Raw genomic sequence first — 19,644 nt, 5'->3', positions numbered from 1 at the left:
CGTCTTGGTGTGACTTTGTACCTTCAAATGTGTCTTATTCGCACAGCGATGCAAAAAGTTGGCACAAGCAGCTTCTGCTGATTAAAATGATATGCAGCGTGCCTATATCATGTGAGCGACTGCGGGTGTATCTGCATGCAAAATACTACATTACAGTGTTAGCAGCTGCAACACTGTAATGTAGCATTTCGTATGCAGATACACCCGCAGTCACACACAGAACATAGGCACGCTGCATATCATATTAATCAGCAGAAGCTGCTTGTGCTAAATATTCGCATTGCTGTGAGAATAAGACTCATTTGAAGCTAAAAGTCGCACAAAAGATGTTCTGCGCTACCAAATCTCACAGAGCTCCCACATTGTGTAGTGCACGGAAGATAGATGTATTTGGACACATCTGTAAGAAAGTTGATAATGTTCACCTAATAGTATATATGAATCCATAATGTGTTCTTTAATAAGAGTTACTTGTAAAATATATTGTGTCCTGCATAATATTATTGTCATCTCCTAAATTTTATTAGATATGTCTGGCACAAAGGTGCATGAATTCTGGACAGGATTCATTGATTAATACCAAGCCAATTAATGCCTATGGAGAGTAAAGAGTACTCTGATCGTGATCTCAAAAATAAGGCATTTGAGAAATTACTCCTGTATAGTAGATGCCATAAAAAAAGATGCTGACGTACGCTAGGTTAAGCAAAAGATCATGAATTTCCGTACAGTTTTTCTAAAGGAGAACAAGAAATATACAGATGCTGAACGTTCAGGGGCAGGAGCGGACAAAGTTGAGAAACCATCTTTATGGTTCTATGACCTGCTCACCTTTGTCCTCGAGAGAGCCGGAGAAGCTGTCAAGGAGCTCACTGGATCCAGATGAGCCAGACGTCTTGGCAGAGGATGATTCGGAGAGTCAAGATCTTTTGTGTGTGTGTTTAGATAGGTGTCACTCTCTGGGCTTGATAAATCGGGGTCACAGCCTTGTCAAACTGGCAACATTTTGAGTCTATTACAAACTCGACTGATGGCAATCTTGTCTGATGTTTATTACAAACTTGAAACGTTGGCAATCTGACAAGGCTGTGACCCTGATTTATCAAGCCTGGAGAGTGACACCAATCTGCCTGCTGTTTACCCCCACCGAGTGCGCACCACTGCAACTATTCAAATCCGATTGGGAACGGAGTGTGTGTATGTAATATATATATATATATATATATATATTAGTTTTTATGTAATGCAAATTATATATATTACCTTTTTTGCTTAATGCTTAACATGAATATCTTTTAAGCACTGTCTCTTCTTGTAATGTGGCACAAAATGTTGTTCTGTTCATGCCCACTCTTTACTATAGGAATGAATATTGTTCTTATAAATGTTAGGTTCATATACATTTTTTAATCTCTCCTAGCTCGTTATATCGAATGTAGATATTGATGCTCCAGACAGTGAGCAAACACAACTGGAAGAGATGGACCTTGAGACACCGCCACCACCTCAGCCAGCTGCCAAGAAGGGTGCCAAAGGTCACACAGGCTTCCAGTTCTGCACTGTGTAGGTCCAATCAATTTTTAAAACGTGGGGAGGAGGTACTTCAAACTCCCACAGATAAATTTGTAATTTTTGGACTGAACCTCACAAATGAAATGCAGGACATGCAGCCTACCCAGCAGATACATTTCAAGCATGTGATATATGGAACGTGGTGTACTCGGAAATTTGGATGAAACCACGTCCGTAACTCCATATACCCCACAGCAGCTCACTCCATCGGCAAACAGTATTTATCCTCAGCCTCCGTCGTATCCCACAATTCCTTCTCAACCATCCTATCCCCATTATGTGCCGAGAAGCCCAGGGCTGGATTAACAGGGGGGGCGACAGGAGTGATCGTCCCTGGGCCCTCACAATTGAAGAGGCCCCACACCCATCGGGGTTAAAGTGAACCGGAGGAGACTGAACCAGTTCCACCTCCTCCGGCCAACTTAACCCCAGCGCCGCAGGGAGGCACCATTTGCCTGGCGCCCGCTGAGATTGTAACGAGCGGGTGCCCGGCTCCCTCCCCGCAGCCAGAGCTCAGGCTCAAGCTATGTACAATGGGAGTGACGTAACGTCATGACGTCTCTCCCATGGTGCAGAGGAGCAGCCAAGTGGACTGGACGTGGACGGCAGTGGGAGCGGGGCTTAAGCTAAGTATTAGGTTTTTTTTAGTGCAAGCCGCTTTTGTACTATGGGGGGTGGGGGGGCATTACTATTGGTGGCACCACTTCCGGGGACATTACTATTGGGGGCTCTACTACTTGAAGGCAGGGCATTACTACTGGGGCACTACTACTGAGGGAGCATTACTATTAGGGGCACTAATACAGGGGCATTACTACTGGGGGCATTTATACAGAGGGTACTACTACAGGGGGCATGACTACTGGGGCCATTACCACAGGGGGCATGACTACTGGGGGGCACACTACAGGGATATTACTGCTGAGGGCACACAGTGGGCATGACTACTGGGGGGCATTACTATTGGGGGCACAACTACAGTGATATTACTTGAGGTATTTATACAGGGGGCATTACTATTGGGGGCATTACTAATGGGAGAATTGCATAGAGGGCACTACTACTGGGTGCACTGCATAAAGGGCCCCACTACTGTGGGCACTGACACTACTGAGGTCCCCATTGCGCACACCCCCAGTTCATCACATTTAATAGGGGCCCCCACATGTTTGTTGCCTAGGGGCCCCACAGACCTTAATCCGGCCCTGCCTCCGCCACCATCCAACCTCCTCAGCACATCCACGAGTGGCATGCAGAGTCCATTCTCCAGGGCGAGGAACAGTTTTTTTTTTTTTTTCCATTTCTGTTTTGTAAGCATGTTTTAAAAATTGATCAGACCTTTTTCTCCAGCTCTTTTTCTAGGATGACCGTGAGTTAGTCATCCTACCATAAAGCTGTTTTAAAAACTTTGTGTCCCTGTTACTGAACGTTATGTGTCTTTTTAAATTTCTTTGTGTCATCTTTGAAGACTGTACGGTTAATTCTGGCTCTTATCCTTGTCAGCATCAATGTTTTTGTCTCTACTATACATGACCAAATATTCAAGTGCCTTATTTATTTAGTTGGAGTACTCTTTACTCTAGAGGCACTCATTGGCTTGGTTGTAAACCTTGTATCCTTTCCAGAATTCTATTTCTGAAGCCATTTTATGGTTTTGATAAATTGTCCAAAAAAAATAGTTGTTTTAATTTGCGTCATATATACTACCATGTTATTGGGAAACAAAAACAGGGTTACGGTGTCAAGTTATAGGAGATGTATAGAAATGTGTTTAGAATTTTTATTATCTTATGTCGCCTGGTTGTGAAATAATATCCACTAGTTCATATCATAACGCTTGAAAATTAAAGGGTCAGGTTAACCACAGGGGAGGTAAGTGCCCTAACCAGTATTTTCTCCCCCCTCACTAATCCTCCATGAAAGGGTGCCTAACCATAAACTAGTGGGGTTCGTAGTATATAAACCCCCCTGCCTATTCTTCAGTTCCAAAAAACATACTTTTCAATGTCTGTTTCAATATACCTATGACGCTAGCCTGATCTCTTTCGGGATATCTGCATTTGTAGTTTGCCAAGCATATTATCGCTTTAATTTTATGTACAGTACATTCATATGCCTAATAAAAACTATTGTACTTTCAACAAATGTATTGAGTTATTTCTTTATTTTCAACAAATGTATTTCACCAAACTATTTAGAAGAAATAATGCTTTTCAATTTTTTATTCCTTCTCTAGTAAAAATTTCTAAATGAAATGCATTATGCTAAAAGGCCATCCTACCAATACACGGCCCCCTCTCCATTGAAATAGGCCAGGTACTGCTCCCTGACCGGTTTTGCGCCTACAGAGGCAACATCGGGAATTGGTGCTCTAGTCTACACACAAGTCAACATTTCGGTGTCAACTATGTGATCTGAAGGTGATGTAGTCAGGAAGCTGGTGATCGAAATGCCGACCCCCGGCTTCCCAAAAGTGAAAGCCCGGCATGGGACTAATGATAGGCGTCTAAATATGACGCCTATCATTAGCCCCATGCCAAAACCCAATGCCCGGTATACCAAACAGAGGTAATCCAGGCATCGGGAGGTCATAGCTGCGGGGGGGTTAGATTTAGGGACTCCCAGGGGGGCTTAGGGTTAGGCACCCCCCCGGGAGGGTTAGGTTTAGGGTGCGGGGAGAGGGGGTTAGGTTAAGGCACCCCTTGGGGGAGGTTAGGGTTAGGCACCCCTAAGTGAGGGTTATGGTTAGCGGGGGATGGTCTAGTGTACTTCAGTTGGGATCTTCATCTGCAGGCTTTCCGGCGTCGGAATTTCATCCGCCGGGCTTAGGCTCGGCGTTAATACATACCGATTCCGGCCTGTAGAATCTGGTACTGTTCGTGGCCTTTGTTGTGTATTCTTGCGGCAAAATAATTTGTGCAGAGCACAGCAGGCCAAAACCACCCAATCAATCTTATCGAAATGTAGGTTTATTGCAGTTTGAAAGATCCGGAAGCGACTACTCAAGATTCCAAAGGCTTTTTCTACAGTACGCAGTGCCCTGGATAGTCTGTATTTAAATATCCACCTCTTTAGTTGATCTCCGTTGTGCAAACTGCTTTATTAAATGTACGTGTAATGCAAATGCCTCATCCACAACAAATACAAAATGTAAACCTTATTTGCATTGAGAAGCAGGAGGAAGATTGAGGGTTTTGGATATGAGTCTTTCATAAAATAGTGTTCTTGAATGATCCACCATGAGACGCATGGCCATTTTTTTCCCACCCACAAAAATGAATTCATTGTTTGCATTAACAATGGTCATCAAAACAATACTAAAAAAACCTTTATAATTGAAATAAAAAGATCCGGTATTGCTAGGTGGGGTTATCCTGACATGTTTGCTATATTATGCCAATCTTCGATAGATGATGTAAACTAGAAAGTGAAATTGAAAGAAAAAAGGTAAATACATAGAATGACGGTTTAAAAATACTGCAGTATAGCTGCATATACCATAAGGGGGCCAGCAAATTACACTTGGGCAGCAGTGTTGCACATACACAAATAACACTTGGAACATATACAGGTTGGCAAGTTGCATATACCATAAGGGGGCCAGCAAATGGTCCATACAGTGGGGGGTTGCAGCATATATAACAGTTTACACATGTAACATTTTAATACCTTTTTAAAGTAATGAGGCTTGAGGACCATGTATATCGCTTTACGTGTCTGGTATAATGATCCCCCAAGCCTGGGGTGAGATAAGGGTTCCAAATTTCAGGTCAACCAAGGATCTAAAATAGGCACATAGGAGCGCTTGTGATTGTGGTGTGTATGTTAATTGTTTAATAAAATATTGCATATTAAGAGTTTATCTATAAAATAAATCTAACAATGTAAACGACAAGTTGCAAAATATGCTGAGAAATGTCAATGTTTATAGTCTTTTAAGACCATGTGGGTTCCGGGTTGCGGTTTCCTTTGCGGTGCGGGCATGAGTTTGCCGGTGCCTATACACGGAAGACACGTGTGTTCAGAGGGCTAAAGCTAGCTGTCCTTAACTGTCCTACCTTGTTTTCCTGGCTCCTGACTGTAGCTTCTCCCTGGTGTGGCACTTGTGACTGATTGCTCTGCCGTTGCCGGTGGCAACTGACGTAACTTCCTACTCCCGAACTTCTGGTCCCCGTCGGCTCCTCCAACACGTTTTGTACGCGGTGGTACTTTGTCAAGGAAAGCTGGCGCCTTTGTCTGGCTGTCCCTGCATCCCCTCTTCATACCCCAGCTACTCCTGCCATTGCGGTCCAGTCGGTCTTCCCTAGGGGTTGCCGGGCTCCTGTTTCCCTCACTGCACATTCTGTATTTCTCCATTATGTTCTCACTCCTGGAGAAACTTCCAGGAGAGTGCACACACGTTCACATACATCTTACCTGCGTATGCTACAAGTTGCGTTAAACACGTGAGTGCAGTGCAACTCTGTAGCAGCGTCTTTTCATGCGACTTTATACCTTCAAATTTGTCTTATTCGCAAAATGATAGGACGCACACGCAGCTTCTGCTGATTAAAATGATATGCAAACAAACAAACAGAAGACTCCGCACAGGAGAGAGAATAATCACAATAAAAATCAACCAACATACATTTTAGATTCTAAGGGAAAACAACCCTTCTTGTTCCTTGGTTGGTGGTGCTCCCCCGGAGTATTGGGTAATTTACATACTAAACCAAATATTCTACTAATATACAGGATAATGTTTGGTTTAAAATGATATGCAGCATGCTTATATTCTGTGTGTATCTGCATGTGATGTACTACTGTCACAGTGTCAGCGGCTGTAACACTGATGTAGCATTTTACATGCAGATTCACTAGCAGTCGCACACAGAATATAGGCATGCCGCATATTTGCATTGCTTTGCGAATAAGACTCATCTGAAGGTAAAAAGTTGAATGAAAAGACGCTTGGTGCTATAAGTCACACCTCGGCATGGCGGGACTAGAAAGGCGCGTTAAACAACAAGGAAGTAAGATGTATATGGACGTGTGTGTGTGTGTGTGTGTGTGATCTTTGTATTTTTTTTTTTTTTTTTTTGGGGGGGTGAATGAGCAAACCAGAAATAAAACAATGCCAGTAGGTATAGCTTTTTATTGTCTCTGTATGTAGACCCTGTCCTGAGTAGAGAGTTTGATTTATGACGTGCAAAAACATTCTTAAAAAATAACCATCTTAGGGAAAAAAAGACTAGATGGTTTTTGCAAAGAATTTCCAACAGACCAGCATTATGAATTATTATAACATTCAACATGTTTCAATCAGGGTTGTGTATCCAGAAGACAGATATTATCACTCCAAGTGACTTAATGGAGCATCAATGTGATCCGATTGACTTATTTTGCAATGTGCGTGCAGTATTGGTCTCTTGCAGGAACAACTGTACTGATAAGACACGCCATTGTGCAAACAGACACATTGATTATATTCGTTGTAGCGATATCTGATTTATCTGGTGAATGTCATATTTGCCTATTATCTTATGAAATTATTTTGTTGTTGCCACAGATCTACTCTGTTTAACTATGAGCATACCTGATCTGGCAACCTTGGCGAGAGATGTATCAAGCCTGCTAAAAAGTGGAGAAAATTCCCATAGCAACAGTCAGCTTTTAGCTAGAATTTATCAAGTACAGATGTGTCCTCATACACCGTCTTCAATCTCTCCAAACGACCCCTCTTATTGCGCTAGGTCCTGTGCGAGACTGCCGCACCAAGCGTCTTTTTAGCTTAAAATGTGCATCTTATTCACAACTATAAAACTGGAAGGCGAGTATGAATGAGTCTGAATCTGTGTACTAAGTGCTAAGATGCTTCTGCTTTTTCTCAAGCCAAGTTCCGTTGTGCTTCATCTAAAATTTGTATTATGTATGGTGAAAGTCTGAGCCCAGCGTCTCTAGTATACTGAGCGGCTTTTTGTTGCGAATAACATGCAAAATGTAATGAAAAAGATGGTATGATAAATCTCTCAAAGCTCAATTACGCCATATGGCGTATAGACGCTGGGTGTATGGGGACATCTGGACATTCTATAAAATGACTGGTAGAAGCTGATCGGTTGCTATTGGCACTTGTCCACGCTCTAGAAAATGCATCTCCCCCAGTCTTTCTGAAGGTGCCTACACACTTGCCGATTTTTTTTTTTTTTACACGATTTGCCCGATTTCAACGAATCGTGACGACAATTGGTGTAAAATATCCCCAACTTGTGAGTTTCCACTCACAATGCACATACCCGCTGGTCGTAATAGCATCTTCAGATCTGCCATGCTGTAAGGCAGATCTGACAATCTCAGTCACGATGCACTGGAATAGTTAGGCGGCACGATAGATCGTTTGTCACATTGGACAGTTTTTAACACCAAATCGTACCCACGACTGCTGGGTAGCTGCTGGGGAGAGTTCAAGGGGAAATCTGACACATCGTTGGATCATGAGCACATCTCAAAGTGTGTAGGCACCTTGCAGGGGTAGCAGTCGGGAATCTGACGGACGTAATCCCAACCGCCGGCTTCCCGACTGTCTAATCCCGGCAAGTGTCTAATGAAAGGCATCGAAATCCCGACGCCTGTCATTAGACCTACACCGGGAGCCCGATACCCGGCTTATCGATCGAAGATAAGTCGGGCGCCAGGAGCAGACAGCTGCGGGGGGGTTAGGTTAAGGGCTCCCAGGGGGGATTTGGGGTTGGGCACCCCCCCTCGGGAGGTTAGGGTTAGGCTAGGGGAAGGTATGGATAGGCCCCCCGGGGGGAGGTTAGGGTTAGGCACCCCCCCCTAGACTTAGATTTAGGGTGCGGGGAAGGGGGGGTTAGATTTTGGCACTCAGAGGGGGGAATTGGGCTTAGACACTTGGGGGAGAGGTTAGGGTTAGGCACCCCTATGGGAGGGTTAGGGGGTAGAATATGGTTAGGCAATACTTGCCTTTAGACGATCGGGATTTTCACTCCATGTGGCCGGCGGTATATCATACTGATTCCCCTTGCAGCAAACACAGGGATATATATGTAATTTTATGGTTTGCCCCACTCTCTCATGTTCTTTATGACTTAGGGATCTAGTTATGAAAGGGCCTGTATTAAGGGGTTTGCCACTGGTAGCACCTACTGTAAAAGAACCACCATACTTGGAGCAGGACAGTCAGCACATAATTCTGACAGTAGATGTAACCAATCCCATTTTAATGAATGTATCTGTTTGAGATTATTAATTTCGCAGACGTAACATTAATAATAATACTATATGGCATAGTCAATTATGCAGCATTTTGCAGAGAATGCTTAATCATGGACATCACCGCCCATAGAAAACACACAGCGAACATGGAAACTCCACACAGGTAGTATTCTGGTTGGAACATAACCCCATAGACCCAGCACTGCAAGGCATCAATGCTACAAACTGTGAACGTAATTCATGCACTGCTAATCAATTTTGACTATTGCAATTCCCTTTTAGACTTTCAACTGTAAAATCTATTATCAATGCCCCACTAATTATCTCAGTTGAGGGGATTGTTTAGTTATCATATTCTCAACTATTTGCAGGGGCACGTTAAAAGGTATTTCCTTACTGCAGGAATTGGAGGCAGTTGTCTCCCCCGTGTGTGTGTGTGTGTGTGTGTATGTGTGTGTGTGTGTGTGTGTGTGTGTGACACCATAAAATTGTGTGTTTTTAAAAAAAAAAAAAAAAGTCCAGTTGCATAAGGGGGATGGTACACAAAGTGGATGTGGCCACATCCACTGAGCCATGGCCACACCCACTAATACATTGCCACACCACGGTCCTGATTCCATACTCTCTCAAATGTGAAGAGGTATCATAACACTACTGCTTCACTCTTCCATCCCCCTATAACCTATACACAATACTACTACTGTCATACAAGTCATTTAAAAAAACTGTACGTTTAATGATGGAAGAAAGTAATATAGCTACTTCATGTAATAAAGGTTTATGGTGTTTCTACAAATGTGAGAGAGGTCCTCAAGGGAGATTGTTGTTCTTGAAATGTTTCTTTTGATCAGATTAGAAATTGTCCCCGAACAAAGCAACACCCGGACCAACTTGAGTCCTTTCCTTATGCTGGGCATACACTATACAATTATCTGTCCAATCTGGCTGGTTGGAATGAAAACCTGGTAATGTATGGGAGCCAATGACATTAGAAATTTCCTCCCAAACACTAGAAAACGGACAAGAATTTCCTTCCCGCCAGACAGATTGGACAGATATCTGACAGATATTTATAGAGTGTATGCCCAGCATTACACACCACTGAGTCGCACTGATCTCTGTTTATGGAGGCAAATGGCGAGTTTACACATCCTTGCGTTTGTCCGTCCTTTCCGAAGTCTGACAAATCTGTTTTTCCATCTAAACAGGTCCTTTCCTGGCGTGACCAGGGCGATGACCATGAGATTGCATGTAACCACCCTGACCGTGGGCACGCAAAAGCTTCATGTGATTGAGTGGTGCATGCGGGATAGGGAAGCCTGGTACTGACGTATCTCTTGCACCTAGCATGGGAATGTAAGCTCTTATGAGCAGGGCCCTCTACCCTCTTGTACTTCTCCCTACTTTAGTTTCATCTACTTCTTACTCACCACTAGGGCACCTAACACTTGGTTGCTTATGCTCTGTTGCTTATCTGGGTGTTATGGTCACTAATGCAGCAATATATATTATCCATGTCCTGGTCCTGTAGTGTATTGTTCTGTAAGTCGCTTGTCTACAACTTGTTTATGTACTTTGTAAGGCGCTGCGGAACATTTGTTGCGCCACATAAATAAATGATAATAATGACTGTTACCGCTGTAACATGAATGGGCAGCACAGGTTTCCACTTATACAATAGCCCGCATTAGTTGAATAGATACTTGCAATTAGCATATGGTAGTAAATCAGGGAGATGGAACTACTGTACAGCCACTTCCTCAGCAAACTCCCCTCACATGAATTGTTTCCTATCCTAAACCAACCTAGACCTCTTTAATTAGGGATAAAGCTCACTATGCACTGTAGGCAGGATGTTGGTCGTAGTAATAGTGGGATAGTCCTTATGAATGCTTGCTGTAAATGGGTATACATGTGCCATATCTGGATGTGCCCATTTGGGCTACTTATATGCTTATGTAAATGTCTCACTTGGGGACTGTATATGTAATTGAGGAATGTTGCTTGTTGGTTAGCAGAGGTCTCCAACATTATGGGAGCGCTATGCAACTGCCCAAATAACCAGACTTGTTAGAGGTGGCTGCTGTCACCAAAAGGACCGCATGCTGGGGGGACAAATTACTGTAAATTTAAACACTGTAGTTATTTGGGGTCGATTACTGAATATACACAACTGTACATTGTTCAGTAGAGAGCCCTTGTGTTTTTAAAACCATAACAAAGCTGTTATTTCACCTTCATGTCTTTTGCCTCTAATAACCAAATTAACTTTTTTTCTTATTTCAATAACTCAAGCACACTAGAAAGATTCCTACAAAGAAAATAAGTACTAGAAAAGAGAGTGCCGTAATGTGGGGCATTTCTAAAACAATTTTTTATTGAATTACATTTTATTGTTCACAACAATGTTGTTTTATAATTCTAATTAAATAAGCATTTTATATGTGCACCTCATTAAGACTATTTTCTTTATTACTAATTGTCTGATTAATTTGGTGGTCCGTGGTAGCACCCTCTTGTTCTGTAATGGAAAGCCTGACTACAACTGTTTAACCAAGACGATTATAGTGGTCCACACAACTTGGTATAGATAGTAACCGGAATCTCCAATGTGACTTTCCTTGACTAAAGACTTGTACTAGGTCTATAATTAGATTGTGCCTAATATACTTCAACAAATTGTAATAACATGCCTGACATGTCCTGGCTGTGCCCGGTGTTCAGACATTTAATGAATTGCTTCACATCTTTGTTGCAGAAACGGTTAAAAGATGAAGCAAAGAAGGTCATTGGTCAGCTTCAGCTCCGCACCATCAAACAAGGAGATATGGTAATATTGATGGCAAAGTAAAAGTTGTGAAATAGTCATAACTTTTTTATTTTTTCCCTTTTTAATTTAGAATCTTACAAAAAAAAGTTATCATGCTTTGGTTAATGCTCATGTTTCTCTACAATTAAGTTTTGTACTAACAGTCAGGATCTCCTTTAAAATGTTACAAGAACATGAATCTTATGTGAAAACTAAAATTTTAAATATTTATTTTGTAGACGCTGCATTATATGACCTTCAGCTATAATGTAGGTCACAATAATCCCATTTCTAACCACCTGTTCTGCATAAAAGTTCTTCCTGGAACACACAAACCCTGCACTCGCAGCCTGCGCAGTGCACTCCAGAAACTACATCCATTCAGTGAATTAAAGTGACTTAACTGCTTTAGTGCAGTGGAATGGGATACAGGCTATGACACTGATCCAGGGCTGGCTCCAAGGGTCGGAGCACCCTGTGCCGGGCCCCTCCAGCGCGCCTGAAAATGGGGGTGTGGCCTAATTACCATAGGCCATGCTCCCTGCGTGACGTTATTAGGAGGAGTGTCCGCCTCCAAATGACATCAGGCTGGGGAGATCCTCACTAGCTGGGCTTCCCCCAGCCCTCTCCCATCACTGAATGGATGCGACGCGCATGCGTGCAGCATCCATTCAGAGTCTCTGGGGTCTGGCACCGTTGCGGCAGTGGGTGGTCCCCAACCTCCCGATTTAACCACCAGTGGCCACTTCGGCTCACGGGTGGAACAGCGGGACAGTAATGTCCTGCTGAAATCAGGATGTTGAGGAGGGGACGCCCTCTATGGGTGGCGCCCCTGTGTGACCGCTCAGGTCGAATACCCCTAGAACTAGCCCTGCACCGATCTGTTCCATAAACAGCTATTGGCATGACTTTACTAGGACTAATGATGTTTTTGGAAGTGGAAATGTTGCCTATAGCAACCAATCCGATTCTAGCTACTATGTTCTAGAAGGTGTTATTTAAATGTTAAGTAGAATCTGATTGGTTGCTATGGGCAACATCTCCACTTCTAAAAACTCTCACTTTAGTAAATGTACCCCCTAGTGTGGTAATAATGTTTGTTCTCATTGTATATAGAGGAATACTGTTCAAGGTGTTGTGATGAATGTAGTGCAAGTGGGTCCTTTATGCCGTAAACCAGGCAGTGTCTGAGGCCTGGACTTTCACTGCTGGCTTCCTCCTATCATAATACATCTCACAGCACCCCTGCACATGTAATACCTCTACACTAATTGCAGGAGGAAGTGTACAACAACTGATATGATACAATATTGTCTGCTTCCTCCTGCAATTTGAGGGCAGACACTAAAGGTGCCCACACACATACCGATGTCCTCACGATACGATTTTATGGCCAATTTCCTCATGAACTTTCACGGGAGCTCCCTTGCCGTCGTGATCACGATTTGGAGTTTAAAAATGTCCAATCTGACTAAAGATCTATCTTGCAGCCAATGCATTGTATCCCAGATTGGCTAATCTGCCCTACAGCACGGCAGATCAGAAGATGCGATGTACGACGAGCGGGGATGCGCATCGGCATCGTGCTCGTGAGTATAAACTCACGATTTGTACTTTTTTTACCCGATTCGTCGTCACGATTCGTCGAAATCGGCCAAATCGTTTAAAATGTCGCTATGTGTGTGGGCACCTTAAGTGAAGGAAGAAGACATGCTTTAATGCCATGTATTTCAGTTGGTGCAGTGTGCTGGGGTTAATTCTAGTATATGTGGGTGTTTTTCTTTAAATCTCCCACATATAGGGCTAATTTTTTTAATTTAAAAAAGGACTTTGTTGGCCCTCATCACTTACCCTCAGGCAGCAAAATGGCTAGTGTCCCCTGCTCTTCCCTGTTATGGAAATAATCCTTCAGAATTGCCCTGAGTGTTGCTGCTTACAGCGACAGACACCCACGTCATTGGTGATTTTAGCTTTGGCTGTGCTGTAACTAAGAATGTCACTGAGTTGGAAAGCATCCGGCAGGGCAGGGAGACTCCGGGTCCTGTAATTCAAGATCCTCTCTATCACAGTACTCCGAGAATTAAAGGGGGAAAAATATTTCATCTACTTATATATTTATAAAAGAAGTTTGTTTTGTTGGCGAATATCTTCCACAGCTCTCAAGGTAAAGCTGCCAAATCTTACATAGTTATTTAGTATCAAATATCTAAGCTATTAGACCACATAGTGACAAATCTTGTATATACAATTCATTGGTTTGTAATTTGTATGTCTGGTTATGCATTCGGACACCCCTGCACCAATTAGGATGCAATGTGAGGTGGTCTAGTTGGATCCTGGCCAGGTTTTAGGGAGGTTGGGGTCCCGGTCGGACCACCTGTTGGTGTATGCTGAGTAGAACTTTGACCCGGGGAGCCTGTTCTGGGCCTTCCACTGGATGGATTTAGATGAATACTTGACAGAGGTGCGGCAATTGGTCTAGAATGCCTAATGGAGTGGTTGGGGTCCTGGTCGGACCTCACGGCAGAGTGCACCGGGCAGAACTTTGACCCAGGGAGCCGGTTCTGGGCCTTCCACTGGATGGATTTGGACAGCATTGCATAATAAAACTTAATAACTTAATTTAAACCCAGGCAACGCAGGGTACTTCAGCTACTTTAAAATTACATTTGGACATTTTTTTTATTTTTAATTAAAGCAAAATGTTATATTTTTTTTCAATGGTCTCCCATTATGAGACATTTAATAGAACAGGTATTGTGGTAGAGGTAATGCTGAAATAGTACATGGCACGAAATAGAATGTTTTACAGTGGGTTGAATTGTCTCATGCCACCAACTAGCCTAATGGTGCATACACACGATCAGATTTTTCCTTCAGATATGAACGATAACGATTTAAAAATCGTTCAGTCGTTCATATGTGAAGGAAAATCGTTCATATCTGACATGCCTGAACGATGGACGATCAACAATGCGCGTTCCCGTTTGTCAGATAACGATATCTGACATCTGATGGGTTTGCAGTCAGACTTGGACGATTCCATTCATTTTAATGCAGTCAAAAATCGTTCAATCGTTCAAATCGTTCAAAACTTTGGTAAAATCGTTCAAATTGTTCAAGTCGTTCATCTGACAAATCTGACAAGTCTGACAAATCTGACCGTGTGTACGCTCCATTACAAGGAAAGAAATGGCTTCATAAACTTCTAGGTGGCTAGTACAGTCTTCCAACCCATTAGATGACCAGTATAGCTTCTCAATTTGCTACCTTACCAGGTAAAACCCCCCACCCCTTTGATTTTTACCACCATGGCTTTAATGAATGGTACAATCCATACGCCCAACATATAAAATTCTGGTCCGGCTGATGGTAATGGCAGAATATCCATGCAAAATATATATTTTTTTTAAAGCATTTTTTTTTTAAATGAAAAATAAGTAGTCAGGTCTCTCTACTGCACGTGCATGAGCCGGGTAGGCAGGTCACACATGCGCATATCACGATACTGCCCAGTGAATCCGTATGTTAACCCTAACCAGTCTGGGCCAGTATTGCCAAGGGAAATATTTAATGGTAAATTGCTATGATAGGTGACTTTATCTCTGTGATGGGCAATAAAACAAATAGCATTGTCACTGCATATTAATAAATCAATTGTTTAGTTTAAAAAGGAAAAAAACAAATCTGTAGGAGTTAGTAAAAAAAAACAAGGTACACTTTTCCCTATTTTTACTAACTGTCAGGAAATGTACTGCTGATTGGCAATCCTGGTGTAGCGAGTGTAGAAAACTGCCATACTGACCTAATAGTAGGAGGGCTAGAAATGTTTTACACCTAACAATTAAGTTGTTCATGATGGTGCGTTTCTATTTAAATTTCACATTGAACTTCCTGATATGTCAGGATTTCTCCAGATATTGGCCCAGCTTTGATATTCACACTGGGTAATAACTCCATATGAACAGATTTCAGGACTACAACCCTAAAGCTGGGTACATACATGTCCAATCCTCTAGGGATCCAATACCTGACCAGGCTGTTGAGACAATCTTACTGGAGATCCAGATCGCAGATACAAAACCCAATCTATGCATACACAACAGTCTAATTTTGCTGCTGATCTCCAATCTGCATATGAAAGGATTGTGTAACCGTACACACACTTCCAATCTTTGGCAGGCTAGCTCACTGCTTGACGGATAAATTGGGAAAAGAATTGGACAAAGCAGTCGCAGGAGAGTACACACACACACACACACTTCTATTTAAATTTTTTTAAAATATAAGAAGCGCTGGTCCAAAATTAAATAGATATATAACTGTGATTGCTTATGAAACAATAAATTCTTAATATATTTTGTATTATTTATCTGCAAGACCATTCAAATAAAAGGAAATAATAATAAATAAGGTAAAAGTAATATGATGTATTAAAGACAAAATCAAACTGAAAATGAAATAAAAATAATAAATTTAAAAATAAATACAAATAATAATAAAAATAGAAATAATAATAATGTATAAATGATCGCAATGATGTTTATGCTCTTTAAGGGTCGGATGGGTGCCCGCTGCTATATTGCAGTGCTGCGGGTTTCTGTCCCTACCTTTCCCTGAGACACGGGGTTCAGCTCGCTGCACGCGCCTTCAAATCCGTTGGTGACTCCGGCGCTCAGTGTTGGAGAAAACACTTGTGCTCTGTCCCGTACTGGATGCGGTGTTGGTTGCTTGCCGCTTGCTCCGGTTCGCTACCGTCCGCTTTTTCCTTCAGTCCCCTTGCTGGTTAGCTGGCCAGAATGGGGTAATGTCAAATGCTGTGTTGGTGTTTGGTAAAAAAAAGCTCCAACGCGTTTCGTCCACGTGACGGACTTTATCTATATTAGTCAAGTGATTGGGGATCTGGTCTCCTGATTTTACAGCAGGTTTAAAAATCTTTTGACAAGACCAGACCACCAGGATTACATGAAACCAGAGGTTGCGTGAGTGTACACACTCTACCAATGTCAGATCAACTGGTTTATTGGAGATTAGATGAGAATTGGATAAGTGTGTGCACCTAGATTAACCGCTTGATGACCAGTATATTGGTGATTGAAAACAATTCAGTCTAAAATTGCAGGTGTGCAGTGCCAGAACATGGGCCTAATTTGCCTGCTGCAGAAATAAATATGGACCTAAAGATCCAATTGCTCAGTTTTGAAAACAAACACATACAAAATATTTCTTGGTATAACATTATAATTCAAAAATCTTAAAAGGGAAACTGTGACAACACTGGGAAAATGATGCAAACCTTTTTACATCTAAAACACACAACAAAAGTTTTATTAATATTGCTGAAGTGTTAAGGGTATGCTTATTATAATCAGCCTGACTTTTGATCTCCATCACTTTTACACATTTTTGGACCCTATAGCCGTTTTTCCCATGTTAGTTAGATTGCTGTAAACCATTGCTGCTATGAGCACTATGCTGGTGATTAGGGTGTTCATTACCTAGATCAGTGTTTCCCAACTCCAGTCCTCAGGGACCCCTAAAACCAGCCACACACCTAAAGATTATCTTCTAACCAGCCAACTAGAAATATGGTAATGTGTGGGAGAAAATGACAATCGGCTGTTTACTCCAAAACCCTGGAAAATGGAGAAAAACAGTTCAGACAAGTTGGTTGAAAAATGGACATGACCAACTTGTCTGACCATTTTTTGGCTGTTTTCCAGTGCTTGGGAGCAAATGGTCAATTGTTGTTTGGAATGAGAATCTGATAATGTATGGGAACAACCAGCCAGCTAGTAATCTGGTTGGAAAAATAATCTTCATATGTGTGGCCAGCTTTAGAATGCATGTTTTACAGACCTGATCAGTATCACAATAGAAATAATTGTCTCCATCTCTAAAATGTGTTAAGGACCCCATACATCTGCCAACAGATTGGCGGATCCAGCGATGTGATTGGAAACGTCTCCTCACTACTTCCCCCGCGGTTGTGCGCATGCGTGACCTCGGGTCACGCATATGTAGCTGCGCCGACAGGGAAGAGGTAAGTAACACAGCTACTTCTGTAGCTGTGATACTAACCAAGGGGACAACTGCTTTTCGGATCAGCAGCTGTCCCCCTGCACTGAAGCAATGATGAATTGCTCCCATGTCAAGTTTCCCCCGCTGCAAGTTGGATACTTTAAGTATCCCTTGCAGCGAGATGATAACCTAATCATCGGGAACCATACGGCCCCCGATAACTAATAGGCCCCAAGCACACAGGCCCTAGTCAGGAGGCAAGGTTTTCTAATGGATAATCTAACGAAGATTGGCCATCCTAGCAATTAGTCGGTACAGCGTTTGTTCTGTGCTATTTTGGTGTCACTACCTCAGATGGTGTCGCCCAGTGCGGCCCGCACCCCCTAGTGGCTCTTGGCAAGCAGGCATGTTGCTCATGTGTAGCATGCTGATCACTCACACAGTTCTTCATGTTATCCAGATGTATTGGGGTAATTGAGCACTTGCTAATGTTCAGATTTGTATGGTTTTCAATCTATTGCTATCATATCATTCTATTTTTGTTCTATAATTTATAGCTCTCTAATGCTTGCCCTCTTATAATTTGAATTCATTTAAGACTTTTTTTTGTTCCTTTTTTCAATGATATTTTGTTGCTGAAAGAATCTGTGACCGTATCTTGTAAACAACAACAACAACAAGGCTTTTCTAGAGGGAGCAGAGCTGTGAGTCACTGCAGGAAAACTGCTTTCCTCCTGTATAACATCAGCAACAGATCCCTCTAGTGATTTACAGCTCTCTATTCACATAGGGGCTGCTTGTTGTTCAAGACTAGCTAGACCTGTTTTCTCCAGCCTGCAGAACTTTTCTCCAGGAGAGTCTTTCATCAGATTCTTGCCGCGCCGTTTACATTGCAGGGTGACACTGGAATAACCCACGCTCAACCCTGCACTGGACCCGGGTTGATCCGTTCACACCGACGAAATTCCCGGGATTATGTGCGTTAACGTGCATTAACCCAGGATATTTCAGTCGTTGTAAAAGGGGTATAATATACATCAGCTGACTCCTTAGTAGAACTGAACATAACATGACTGCTCAGCAGCAGATTTACCGCTAGGCAACACAAGCGGCCACATAGGGCCCAGCAGGTCCCACCGACAGGGCTGTATAATGGAGGCTTGCTATATAGCTTGACTTTCAGCACATTGATTGGACAGCTGCCCGGTACCACTCTGTCTCACAGCACTCCTCCCCCTGCTGAGAAGCTGAGGTGCCCTCCCTGCTGACATCCAGGGAGGGTACAATAATAGAAAGTGAGTGCCGTTGCCTGTGATAATTACTGTTGTAAGTCAGTAAGTGGTGTTTGTGTCAGTAAGTGTTTGTGTCAGTAAAGCTGCATACACACTCTAGTCTATTTTTATTAACTATATCATTCAATGATCTATCGTTCAGTGTGTATGCAGTGAACGACCAATGATGCACGCTCCCGCTGCCTTGCTCATTCAAGATACTTATGTAGGAAACTGGAAAACAGTGGTTCAAGTGTTCTGATGAGTCGTAGTGGTGTATAATTGACAAGTCACCTTCCTTTTGTAATGTAAAATAATGTTAAACCATACAGCATTAGGAAAAATTGCTTTATTCCAAGAATAAATAGTTGTGTCCCCCCAAGGCTTCTTGTAATATCTGATAATGGCAATGGCAGAACAGGGAGTATCATCTCGATGCCTGATAAATAGGCTCCACCAACAGAGATGATCGGTCTGTGTAAATAACAAGTACCAATAGCAAAAATAACTTTATTCTTTTAAATATGTTTTTAAGTACAAAAAAACCCTCCACAACCTAAGGTTAACTAGGCTATGCCTAGACAGGAGCATCCTACTGACAACGAGGCTACCATTGTCTGGGAAGACATCTGATTGGATACAGTGTAACTTGTGCCGGAGCCTCCTGCTCTCAACAAGGCTCCCTTTTTATTGAATTACCACTGGGCACAATTCAGTTGGATAAGTAGTGTGTATCTGCAATAATGATCACCCTGT

The 19,644-nt window shown here is 42.5% G+C and overlaps 1 protein-coding gene across 1 annotated transcript in view; it reads left to right on the top strand.

Moving 5' to 3' along the window:
* The window catches only part of RNF128 (ring finger protein 128), an 89,594-nt gene that overhangs the window by 44,477 nt on the left and 25,473 nt on the right, over positions 1 to 19,644 (top strand). The window contains exon 3 of the mRNA XM_088482799.1: positions 11,546 to 11,617. Within this exon, the coding sequence (XP_088338925.1) occupies positions 11,546 to 11,617 (72 nt within the window). The remainder of the gene's footprint in view (positions 1 to 11,545; positions 11,618 to 19,644) is intronic.

This window comes from Taudactylus pleione, unplaced genomic scaffold (genome assembly GCF_031769625.1).
Source record: "Taudactylus pleione unplaced genomic scaffold, aTauple2 ptg000296l, whole genome shotgun sequence".
NCBI lineage: Eukaryota > Metazoa > Chordata > Amphibia > Anura > Myobatrachidae > Taudactylus > Taudactylus pleione.
The sequence above is the reverse complement of the archived record's forward strand: the minus strand, read 5'-3'. Positions and strand labels throughout refer to the sequence as shown.